A 13,155-nucleotide genomic window follows, 5' to 3' on the forward strand; every position below is an offset into this window, starting at 1 on the left:
ACTGCTCTTTTCAAGGACAGCTGTGCCAGAGCTTGTGACTGACCCAAGGTCACATCAGCAGGTGCAAGTGGAGGAGTGGGGAATCAAACCCGGTTCTCCCAGATTAGAGTCAGCACACTTAACCACTACACCAAACTGGCTCTCCCCCTAAGCTCACTTAGTGTGAGCTAGCTCACAGTTTTAGCCTCCGGCTCACACATTTTTGTCTTCGCTCAGGAAGGATGGCTCCACAGCAAACTAATTTATGCAGTAGCCAAATTGCTCATTCACAACTTTAATGCCAGTAGCTCACAAAGTAGAATCTTTGCTCACAAGACTCCACAGCTTAGAGGGAGCTTTGCTTGAACCAGGAACTCTTATCAGCTTAAAGTACCTCACGGGGTTCTTGTTGCTGTTGTGAGGATATAGTGGAGTTGGGGAAAACAACACTGTACACCGTACAGCACTTGGGGGAGAAAAGTGATGTATAACTGTCTAAAAAAACCAAATAGTCTACGTTGCTCTGAGAGTGTTTGTTTGTGTATCTCCTCAGCCATCTGCTTCCCTTTGTTTCCCACTCCCTAGATGATGATGATCTCCCTCGTGCTATAATAAAGCTGCTTGTCTTGGGATAGCCATTTATCTGGGTTGGCATGAATGGATTGCTGGATGGGTCAGATGTTCTTCTGACGCCAGAGTTGTTGCCTGAAAGCCGTTAATCATAAAGAATGGGATCATTCGGTGTCTTGGTAGATTAATGTTTCTTGGATTTACCATGACACTAAATGGAAACAAATCTGTACAAGAGATGAGAGTGGGGAACTTTCATTATCTTTGCTCCTCTCTTCTCCAAGGAAGCTGCCTTCCTGGAGGAAAAGGGAGAGAGATCTCCAAAACCTGGGACGAATGGTCACTTTTTGTTGTTGTTCAGTCGCACAGTCGAGTCCGACTCTTCGCGACCCCATGGACCAGATCGCGCCAGGCCTTCCTGTCTTCTGCTGTCCTCTGAAGTTTGCTCAGTTTCATGTTTGTTGCATCGATGACACTGTCCAACCATCTCATCCTTTGCCGTCCCCGTCTTCTTTGACCTTCAATCTTTCCCAGCATCAGGGTCTTCTCCAGTGAGTGCTCCCTTCTCATTTGGTGGCCAAAGTATTTGAGCTTCAGTTTCATTATCTGGCCTTCCAGGGAACAGTCAGGGTTGATTTCTTTTAGGATTGACTGATTTGATCTTCTTGCAGTCCAAGGGACTTTCAAAACCCTGCTCTGGTCCAGGTTGTATGCAGCAGGTTGCTAGTCCTCTTGACTGAGGGTAAAACAAAAACTGGGGAAAGAAAGACTTGAAAGTGAACACAAATGAACAAGAGGTATCCATGTCCGAGAAGAGCTGATCAGCTGCAACTTTTCTTTAAAAAAAAAAAACCTTAAATCTAAATAGCAAGTATTCCAAAATTTGAAATTCTTTATTTCTGAGGATAAATTCTAAAGTTGTTTTGAAAATATTTGTGCATTTTAAAATGCCACAAAATGTTGACAGGGTTTCTAGAACCCTCAAACCTCTGTTTAAATTTTAAAGCAAGCTGTGCTTAGATGTGTGATAGATTTATAGACAGTGAGTCCTTCACAGAAAACTCTGGCGTGGTGTGCCATCCCTGTTTACAAGTCAAGGGTTTGGTCCTTATTTCCAGGAGTCCTTGAGCAGTTACTTTGGAATTTTAGCCAGTTGATTCCAAATGTGCCTTGTGGATTTCTTGGGGGTGGTGGTGGTTTGTGCAGAACTGGTAAGAGGATCTGCTCTTGCATTAGACCCAGGAAAGCATAGCTTAAGGTGGAATGGATGCCTTTGCATTGCAGCTGAGGCCAGGAGGTCCTGCAGCCACTATGGGATCTCACACCCTGCAGCCACTATGGAACCTCACTTCTGCTTCCCTAGAAACGCAGTTCCCCTTCGGGCAGACACAAGTGAGCTGCAGTGTTGCTGTTACAAGCACCTGCCAGTAACCAGTTATGAGAAATCACCACTAAGATGATAGTGGAGGAAATCTGGAGGAAATAATAATCAAAACCAGATTTTTAAAATGCACATTTGAGATACACATTTAGATTAATGGCTGCATTCCCTGAAGATCAAGTAAAACAGCACCACTCACTGGACAGAGGATATATTACCTTTGTGCTGCTGACACAATTGTCATTTGGAACATATTGTTATTCTCAGTTCCATAGATCTCTAGGCTTGTTTTGATCAACCTCCACATGGTCATATTACCAGTAACTGGATCTCTGTGCTGCTCCTCTTCTCTTGTTTTGTTCCATATATGGACCTTTAAAAAGGGACGTGTTGAACAACTTGTATTTTGCTTGCTTATCAGCAGACTAGATACCATCCATGCTGTGCTCTTAAGACTAAAGTCAGAAACAGAGTACTTCTGTTCTGGGTTTCTGGATATGATTGTGGCCAGAAATATACAATTGATGACAGGCCAGAACTGGGACCCCAGATTGCTGCTGGGTGGGGTGTTGAGATGATTTGCAGTGGAGAAACATGGCCAGGGGAAGGTGCTTAATCATATCATGCCCATTGCTTTTCTCCTGCAATCCTGCTTGCCACCTTCCCCCATAGCCAGAATTTCAGGCACCTTATTTTTATTTTTAAATTTTTTAAATTTTATTAAATTTCTATTCCGCCCGCACCCGCAAGCGGGCGCAGGCTGGTTTACAACAGGATAAAAACAACAGCTAGAGGAGAGGGTTGAAAGAGAAAAGCAAGCTCCTTCTCACCTGTCACTTGATCACTGCAAATTGCTTCCTCCCCTCACTGCTTTGTCTCCACCAGGTTCACCAATGAGCTGGGCTCCCAGATCCAGGTCTGCCACCACATGTGTGGTCCCAGTCATTCTTATACAGTGGTAACCAAGTTTTATGCGTTCCAATGTAGTGTCTTCTATGTATGTATATATGTGCAGTCAAGTTGCAAACGACTTATGGCAACCCAAGCAAGGGACTTTCAAGGCAAGTGAGAAGCAGAGGTGGTTTGCCATTGCCTTCCTCTGCAAAGTCTTCCTTGGTGGTCCCCCACCCAAGTCCCAGCCCTCCTTAACTTCCGAGATCTAACAAGATTGGGATATACCATTCCATATCCCTGAGGTGTCTTCTACTAATGTCTAAATAAAAGTTTAGTGTTTAGTTTTCATGTATTTGCATTTTTTCTTGTTTGATTCTGTGACCATTATTCTGTTTCCTAAATGAATATGCTACAGTTGTTTTAAGCAGAGTTATACCCATCTAAGTCCTTTGAAATCCATGGGCTTAGAAGGGTGTAACTCCGCAAAGGACTGTGCTATAAATCTGCTTAGATGTTTTACCAGGACAGTTCTAAGTTTGTCCTGCATCACATTCTGAAGAAAGAAAGAAAGAAAGAAAGAAAGAAAGAAAGAAAGAAAGAAAGAAAGAAAGAAAGAAAGAAAGAAAGAAAGAAAGCCACTGATCTGTGTTCATTGGGGGGCTCTGCAGTAACTGATGTGTGGTCCGAGAGAGATTTGACAAGGGAGACAAACCTTCTGTAGCTAGAGTAATTGTCCTTGGTATGCCTCCAGGCTTTGCCTACCTCTTTGGATCTTTTTCAAAATTGTAAGTGGGTTCTTGGAAGCAAACAGTCTACAATTAAGAGCCATTTCCTAGACTGATTCTTAGAGAAGTAGAAAGAGCAGCCCTAATTCCATAATAAAATTGTTGGCAGAGTGGTAGACTAAAGAGAATACACATGAGTTTCAGATAAAACAGTTTTGTCAGTAAGAGATGCAGGCACATTAGACCAGTGTTTTAACATGTCATGCAGTTCTTTTGATTAGCAAAAAAAATGCGGAAAGGGAGAGGTGTTGCACACCATGGAATTGTGAACAGGTATCTGAAAGACAATTTCATGAGATCAGTCCCGATTTCCTAACAAGACGGTTATCCTGCTGAGACTTTATATTTTTTTGCTTCCAGGTATCCTGTTGTTGTTGTTGATGAAAATGATTAAATACATTTTAGAATATTCACAATGGGCAGAGTTAATACCTTGGGCATGCAGAATCCCAGAACAGGGCATAGGGGTCAGGAGTACTGTCCTTTCAGAGCAGCAGAGGGGTGAGGTGGGAGAGAGGAGTGGAAGGAAGATGCTTCAGAGAACTTAACATCACCATGGATGGTGATACAGCTTGAAGGGGCACTGGGCACTCATTAAGGGAGACTTTTTAATAATGCTCTTTGGCAGCAGAAGTCAGAGAGTGAGGAAGTAAACAGGACATCCCCCTGCAGAATGCCCTGGGTCAACGCTGAGCAAAGAGTTGCTGCTGTGCCGCAAAGTCTTCGTTAAGAAGACAAGATATAGGAATAAAGGAACAGGTGATACAGGAATCAACCATGGAAAAGGCTCTACTTCCCCCTGCTGGCTGGGATTAAGCTATACTGCAACATGTAGGCAGTCTTTCTTTTTTTAAAAAGTCTTGCTTTCCTGAAGACTACGAGCAGTGTGTGTGTGTGTGTGTGTGTGTGTGATTATGCATGCATGCTCATGCACATGTGTGTAAAAACCCCAACACTTAGGGATATGGAGACTTGAATCCTGAACTCCCAGAAGCTCATCTGATGGTCTGGGCACTGAACAATACTGCCTGACAGCTTCTTCTTTTGAACTTCTCTTCTGCAGAGACCTGAGTGAGAATCTCCTCCAGGCTGTTCCCAGGAAGGCGTTTCGTGGAGCAACTGACCTCAAAAATCTGTGAGTGACCTAGCCTAACATGCTGTGGTGGCAGCAAGGACCAGGAAATCTTGAGATAGTGTGTCGCAAATGCACACTGATCTCTTAGGGCTAGACCAAGTGCCTTGTGCAGATGAAGAGCCCAAACCTCCTTCCACAACAGCTAACATTAGTAGGATAAAAGCAGTGGTATCATATCCTACAAATACTATGCACAGGCACGATTGCACCCCAAATCATATTCCACGCTACCCTGTTCTTTCTGTGGCTCTTCCAGGTCCACAGTGTTTGTTGTCCTTAATCCACAGTGCTCTTGTGTCCCTTTACTTCTCATTTAATGCAACCAGGATGGGCTGTGCGTAGCCTCCAAGGCATGGGGCTGTAGTAATCTTCTCTTCTATCACACAGGCAATTGGACAAGAATCACATCAGTTGCATTGAGGAAGGGGCCTTCCGTGCTCTCCGTGGCCTGGAGGTTTTGTAAGTGTCCCTGGGAGGGTTCTTCTGGAGGGTTGTCCCAGTGGCCTGAAAGGAGACTCTGTAAACCTGCCAGTCTTTCATACATAAAGGTCATTTGTGACAGTGCCCAGCTCAAATGGTGGGAGCATGGTCCACAGTCAAGCTGGGGCTGAAGAAAGAAACAACGTCCTAACAACATGTGCCTCTTACCATTCTTGCATCAGTCTGTGAGGCTTGTTCTGTCCATTACTCTGCTCCTGCCCATTGTCTCCAAAGTCAAGAAGTAAAAACAATATTCTCATGGGGTTGGCTCAAAAAGCAATCATCTAGGGACCCAAAGCCCAGTGTTCTTCCTGTGCTGCACTGTCCAGGCCTTACTGATTGGTTTGCTCCCAAATTTGATGGGGATTGGGAGAGAGTTTTCCAGTGAAGAAATCCTGGAGAATCATCCCAGGGAAGTTGTCTTCAACCCTATGGATCAGTGTAGCTGCTTCAGACCATGGTATGGTCTTTGCTCTCATCTGTTTCTCTGCCCCTCTCATGTCCCCTTGGACTTGGGGGTTTGGTGGGGCTGAGCTTGTGCAAGAGACTTTCAGAGACATGCCGCTTCCCTTTCCTACACCAGGCTGAAGTTTTATGAATAACATCTGCTACCAGCAGGGGTTATTTCGGGGGGGGGGGGAACGCGGGGGAACGCAGCTCCCCCGGTGAGGTGCAGGGGGCGGGGCACATGATGAAGCCCCGCCCCCTGCTTCAGGCCACCCCTCTTCCAGCCCTCATTCAGCCAGGAGGAGGCAGGAGAAGAGGGAGGGTAAGCTGCTTCCTCCCCGCCTCTCCCCACCCCTGCCTGGCTGGGGCCAGGGAGGGCCTTGGCGGGGCTTCCTCGCGCTCCCGCTGGCCTTGCAGGTCCACCGCCGGGCCCCTGATGTCAGGGGGTGTGGCATATGCTAATGAGTTATGCTAATGAGTTCCCCTAGCTCTTTTTCTACGAAATGACCCCTGGCTACTAGTCTGAGAATGTGGCAGTGTGTACTTATGGTATATCCATACACTGCCAGCCAGATGGAAGGATAATATGTTTGTCCCAAACACTCACTTACGCGCTTCCTCTTCTTCCTTCCTGCAGGACTCTGAACAACAACAACATCAGCACCATCCCCATCTCCAGCTTCAACCATATGCCCAAACTTCGCACCTTGTGAGCACCTGAAGAAGCAACTCAGGGGGTGGAGTTGGGGTGGCCTGGGGCAGAAGAAGGAAGATAGGGCACTTTGTAGGTTACGGTGGTCTGGGAGCTATCAGGGGACACTATTGGCGACTGTCTGAGGCATGTTTAGGCCCTGCTAGGCCTGCCTTTTGGACTTTAATGTTTTCATGATGGGGAAGGCCCAGCAAAGTGCCAAGATCCCTTGTGACTGAGGCCTTATATACGAATATGTGAAGATCCCGTCCAAAAGCAAAAAGAGCCACAGATTCTGTGTATGGGAAGGAAAGGGGTGTGTGAGAGAGATGCATTAGCATCTCACAGGCAGAAATCTGGATTAAGCAGAATTGCAGAGGGCCAAGGCTCCGCTCCAGTGCCGCACATCCCTGTGGCTTCAGCCTCTCCTTCTCAGGAAGTCTCTCCCACACCTCTGTCCAGAGTGAGCGGCGGGGGGGGGGAGATGGCAATTGACCTTCTTTGCCTTTTTCTCCCTGTTCTTCCCACCCTCCAGCCGTTTGCACTCCAACCAGCTGTTCTGCGATTGCCACTTGGGCTGGCTTTCCCAGTGGCTGCGTCAGCGCCCCACCATTGGGCTGTTCACACAGTGCGCTGGTCCGGCTTCACTACGTGGCCTCAATGTTGCAGAGATCCAGAAGAATGAATTCAGCTGCTCAGGTCAGCAACTTCAGGAGGGAGGCAAGGGGAACTGCACACGAGGGTAATGGAGACAGGGATCCCTACTTGCCTCACGCAGACCTGTTTCTCAGAACTCCCAAACTGCCAGAAACTGGCCTCTTTTGTTCCCAGATTCAGCACATCAGCACTGGGACCCAAGGGTTAGTGATCAAACCTGGCACAACCAGGAAGTCTTTGGTGCTACGAACAGGGTTATTTTTGGGCAGGAACGCACAGGAATGGAGTTCCGGCTGGCTCCCAAGTTGGCCGTGCCCAGCAGGAACTCATTAGCATAATAGGCCACACCCAACAGCAGGAACTCATTAGGATTGGCTACATTAGGGGTGTGTGGCCTAACATGCAAAGGAGTTCCTGCTACAAAAAAAGGCCCTGGGTTTTGACAACAAACAAGGTAAACAGAATAACAAGCAAAAGGTGGGTGTGGCTGGATAACCACACTTCTGGTAACATGTGGGTGCGGCCTAATGTGCTAATGAGCTGTGCTGTCAGGGGTGTGGCCCAATATGCTAATGAGTTCCTGTTGTTGGGTGTGGCCTATTATGCTAATGAGTTCCTGCTGGGCTTTTTCTACAAAAAGAGCCCTGGCTACAAAGACACACACTGTCCCTCTTACTGTGAAAAGTTGATCTCAGCACCTTTCCTGTGTCTCGCTCTTTCGTTCCCGGTTCCCACAAGAGGCAGTGGCGGTTGCATGACTATGCATTGTGTGCAGCAGAACTTGCTCTCCGGTCTCACAAAAATTGCCTGTTTTTGTCCTGCCTCTTGTATTTCTGGCTGTGTGCAACTGTCAAACTTGTGGTGCACGAATTTGCTTCCTCTTCATTTCTCCACCCGTGTTCTCTGTGCCCAGTTGTCTCCCTCCCTTGACCAAGTTGAATGCCATGTGTGCCCCTTCCTGGCTAATGCCAGTTTCTGTCCTAACTCTTCCCATCTTGACTTGCACACTCACATCACTGTCCTGTGCTGGATTTCTCCAGTCTATAACCATTGAAAGCAACTGGCATACACTGGAGTAAATCGGAACAATATTGTACTGTCAGTCTGTTATTTCTACTGACTTGAATAATTAAAGTCTAATCTGCTCGAACTGGTATCTGCACAAGTGTTTGTTCCTACATTTTTTTAAAAAATTGTTGTGATTGAGACAAGTGAAGGTTTTAACACCAGGCTGTCAAGTAATGTGGCCAAAACCTGGACTCACAGTGCAGCGCTAAGCAGAGTGACACCTGTGAAGTCAAGGGGCTTCGAAGGATGTAACTCTGCTGAGTTATGCAAATGCAGCCCCTTTTGGCTTTTCTCCTAGCCAGACTAATTTTATTTGTCTCCCACACATATGCACACCCCTTGTGACTGACATTCAGATCACAGTCGGCCAGACCTTTCTAAGACAGCAGCTCGTGTGAACTAGCCATGGACCAAAGAGTGTTCAAGGCCACAAAAGGGAGGCAGAACGGTCCTGGCAACACAGTGTTCCACAAGCAAAGAGTAGGTGGCCAGCTAGTGATGCTTGTGCAGTGCCGATGGCAGAGATGGGCCATACTCAGAAAGAGATCACTAAATTTCCACAATGCTCCCCCTTCTCTTCAGGCCAGAATGATGCAGCGAGGGTCCAGATCTGCAGTTTTTCATCTGGTTCCTGCCCTGCCATGTGCACCTGCAGCAACGGCATCGTGGACTGCCGTGGCAAGGGCTTGACAGCCATCCCAGCCAATTTGCCTGAGACCATGACAGAGATGTGAGTAGGAAGTAGCGAGGGGAGGGGAGGAAGACGTGACTGGAGCACAAGAACCCTTCCTAACAGAATCCGTTCTGCCTGAATGTTTTGTTTCCGTTCTCTGGTGCTGATCTGGAACAGAGATGCTACTAACCATACCAGAGGAGCATCACAGGACAACTGTCATCCGTAGGCAAAAATGACTGTAGGCCCCCCTCTCCAATCTCCCCAGTGGCTACAAGGCACTGTTCAGACCAGAGATTCCTCATAGCAGGGGCAGGGAGGAAAGAAGAAGACCCTGCTGTCCTCACAAACAGACTCACGGCAACCCATATTCCACAAGGGGCGTTCTGTAGGCATGAGGTGAGCAGAGGTGGTTTGCCATTTTGCCTTCCTCCATGGGGCAGCCCCCGTCTTCCTTGGTGGTCTCCCGACTGTGGCTGACCCAACCCATTACAATCTCAGGCCGAACCTGGCTAATCAAGCTGCTGCAGGGAGGGAAGCAAATCTTTAAAACTAGCAATGGGCCTGCTTCCCTACTGAGAGGAGACAAACCAGGAATGAAGTTCAGTTTGGCTGGGATCCAGGGTGAATGTGTGTGTGTGTGGGGGGCATCACCTGGAGGGCCCGGGCTAGACTGATCTCATCAGTTCTCAGAAGCTAAGCAGGGCCGGCCCTGGCTAGTATTGGGATGGGAGACCACCAAGGAAGCCCACGGTCATGACACAGAGTCAGGCCATGGCAAACCACCTCCGAATGTCTCTTGCCTTGAAAGCCCTACGGAGTCGCCATAAGTCAGCCGCAACTTGACAGCACTTTCCGTCACCACATACATATTGAATATCTTGACAAATTTATCACGTACAAACAGAGGTGGAGTATTTAAGACGTAGGGTGCTTTAAGTAGTGTTCAGGCTGCCGTTTTCCCCACAGTGTGGTGAATTTTGCAGTCACAGTATGGTATGATCCCCAAGGACCATAGGTGGTCTGAAGAGGTAGGGAACCTGGTAGAGACCATGATTTTAAACCGTAAACCTTTAGCTTGGCAAAATCTTGATGGCCACAAAGTCAACAATACTTTGGCTGCCTTGTCATACCTTTGAGCATCTTTAGAAAATGCCTTGGATAGCCCATATGGAGGGTTGCTACAGAAGTCACCATGTGTTTATGTAAACTGACCCCTTCATTTTATTGATTTCAAGCCAATAGAACTGGTACATAAACAAAAAACAGCAGCCCCATGGAGGAAGTTTTAAATTGCTTCTCATGATGTCTGCTTCCATGCAGCAAGGTACTCATGCAAAATAGCTCATCCTACTGACTGTGAGATTTTGTCCATGCCATTGCAAATCAAGGGGTTGTGGTGAAGTGGAGAAAAATGCCTAATCCTCATTGTGGGTATATAGGCAGCAGCCTCCCTTCTCACACACACAGTGACCCTAAGTAAACTTGAATCCAGCTCTGATTTTGAGTTAATTTACATGTCCAAATTGACATGTTAGGAATGTGGACTAAGTAGGCCAGTGCCGAGATCAGCCCATGGTGAGGCCGTGTGCTGTCTGGGCATGTGATTAGCACCATGGGCCCAGCTTGCAACCGAATGTGTATGACGCTGTGGGTTGAGCTGCAAACTGTGTATATTGTAATACGATGCAAACACATTAAAAAATGTCAAACTGCATAGATTTGCTTAAGCTAAATGGTCACTATATCAGCTTTGTGTCACTGTTAGGCCCTTAATCTGCAAATTTAGGCTGAGGACAAGTTGTATGCTGGCTTAGTTTAGATGGAGAATGGGGCACAGAGAGCTCTTCAGGGACAGGGCTCTGTCACTTCTCCAGTGTAGTTGTTCCTGCCCTGCTCTCTGCAGCATCCCTCTCAAAAGAGGGATGGGTTTCAACAGTTCCTACAGGTGTGCCCCACTAGACTTTATCACTTGTGCTCTGTTTTCCATGCAGACGCTTGGAGTTGAATGGCATCAAGTCCATCCCTCCTGGAGCCTTCTCATCGTACAAGAAGCTTCGTAGGATGTGAGTGTCTTCATGTAGATTATATCAATAATAATAATAATAATAATAATAATAATAATAATAATAATAATAATAATATACTTTATTGTCATTGTACATAGTACAACGAAATTAAAGATGCAATCATTTCGGTGATCTACAACAATATTCATATACACTCACCAGCCAGTCCTTCTGCCCCTCCAGTCCCAGCCCTCATCCCTCTGGCCTCATCCTCATGTTGCTCTAGTCCTCTGTGTCCCTTTTTATCCTTTTTATCCCTTGGCTCCATCCATGGATCAGTTGGGAGCAAGGAAGATGGGAGTTTGGAGAGACTGGAGGGCAGGGTCGGGTGGGTTCTGGGACCTTAGTCCTCTTTTAAGTTCATGCTCCATCAATATGCACACATAGACTGGGAGTGAAAAATGGCCCTGGAAAAGGGCCAACTTCCAGCCCACCCTGGCCCCACACCTGACCCACCCTGGCCCTGCCTGCCCTTGCCTCACCGCCCCAATTGGCTAGGTGCTGCCTCCCTTGCCTGGTGCAGGGATTGGGCACTGTCTCCCCACTCTGCAGATCTCGGATGGGCCGGACACAGCCCTTGTGCCACAGGGCTGGCCCAACCTGGGAGGGCAGTCATGGGCCTACCAGGGGCATCCGACTGCCCATAATGGCCAATCCACCCCTGCCAATACAGATACCTTCTGAACAGGAAGGAAAACTGCCTTCCCAGTTACATAAATGTATTGCTACTATTTTCAGCTCTAAATAATAATAATAAGAAGATATTGGATTTATACCCCACCCTTCACTTGGACTCTCAGAGCGGCGTACAAACTACTTTCCCTTCCCCTCCCCACAACAGACACCCTGTGAGGTGGGTGGGGCTGAGAGAACTCTGACACAAACTGCTCTTTCAGGAACAGCTGTGCCAGAGCTTGTGACTGACCCAAGGTCACATCAGCAGGTGCAAGTAGAGGAGTGGGGAATCAAACCCGGTTCTCCGCACACTTAACCACTACACCAAACTGGCTCTCCTAAATAAGAAGGGTGAAGCTCATTAGAGTCAAGGTATGGTTGTTCAGTGAAAGAAATTGCCAGCTTATTATGGGTTACAGCAAGCTGTGGTGATCCCTCTTCTACTCTGGCTGCCATTTGAAAAATCTGCAATAGTACACAGGCCCATGAGATGTCTCATTCATGAGCCTGCTTTTAGCCGTTCTCTCCTCAGTGGTATTCCACCCGTCATTTTTTCAAACGAGTTCCTGTGCTAGAAAAACTCACAAGATTGCTATCCTGAGATTCCTCACTCCTATCACCATGTCTTTCTAGCCCATGATATCACTTTACTCAATTTTAGAATAACCCATGAATATGGGCAGATCTCGGATGCCCTGTGATAAAAACAAAGGGGAGAGGCATAACTAGAAAGTGGTGTGTTGCAAAGTATTTTCCAGGAAGTGGTGGGCTGGTTCCCCTGACATGACCTTCCACCTTCATCCTGGTATGGATTTGGACCGGGGCTTTACCTAGGCTCTGTGAAGTACACTAAGCAGAATCTGGCACCTCAAGGGAAGAGAAGGGTTATGTAGGCTTACTAGTGCCCACCATCTTTGCATCAGTGCTGACTGTGCCTTTGCCTTTCAGAGACCTGAGCAACAACCAGATCTCAGAGATAGCACCTGATGCCTTCCAAGGCCTGCGGTCACTCAACTCTCTGTGAGTAGCCCCACTGGGAGAAAGCATAGTTTCACTACTCTCAGAGAAGGGAAGTGAAATTTCACTTGCATGCTGTATCAGAATGTTCTCCTTTTTCACTGTTCACTCATGTAGTTCTGCCCATGACTCAGTCAGTATTCACAGTGTCTCTACAATACTGGCCCAAATGCTCTGGGACCAGGGTATCTGAAGAACAATCTTCACCCATCAGTGGACATCAGAAGCTTTCTCCAGGTTTTACCCCTTCAGAATTTAGACAGGTATCTATGGGAGGTGTAGCCTTCTCTATGGCTGCACCCCACTTATGGAATTCTGTCCACAAAGACACTTGCTTGGCACCATAGTTGACATCTTTCAGGCACCAGAAGAAATCTCTCCTGTTTACCCAAGTCCCAGGGGGGGGGGGGGGAGGTCTCTTTGTTTTGTTTTACTTAGTATATATGAATTGTACCCAAATCCCCAGTCCTGACACCATAAGCAGACTGGTGCATGGAAATCTCATTCTCCCTTGAGCTATGTGCTTGTGGTGTGTGCCAGCTCTGTTTGTAGAGTAACCTACGAATAGCCATTGAACTGAGACAGCCTTTCTTTACCAGTGCACAACAGGGAGATCAGGGCTAAAAACCAAGAG

General features: G+C 47.2%; 1 protein-coding gene across 1 annotated transcript in view; it reads left to right on the plus strand.

The window, feature by feature from the left end:
• SLIT1 (slit guidance ligand 1) overlaps nt 1–13,155 on the plus strand; it is a 128,546-nt gene that overhangs the window by 88,788 nt on the left and 26,603 nt on the right. The window contains 7 exon segments of the mRNA XM_015415898.1: nt 4,673–4,744; nt 5,132–5,203; nt 6,309–6,380; nt 6,898–7,061; nt 8,670–8,817; nt 10,755–10,826; nt 12,453–12,524. Coding sequence (XP_015271384.1) covers nt 4,673–4,744; nt 5,132–5,203; nt 6,309–6,380; nt 6,898–7,061; nt 8,670–8,817; nt 10,755–10,826; nt 12,453–12,524 — 672 coding nt within the window.

This window comes from Gekko japonicus, unplaced genomic scaffold (genome assembly GCF_001447785.1).
Source record: "Gekko japonicus isolate JY-2015 unplaced genomic scaffold, Gekko_japonicus_V1.1 scaffold59, whole genome shotgun sequence".
Taxonomy (NCBI): domain Eukaryota; kingdom Metazoa; phylum Chordata; class Lepidosauria; order Squamata; family Gekkonidae; genus Gekko; species Gekko japonicus.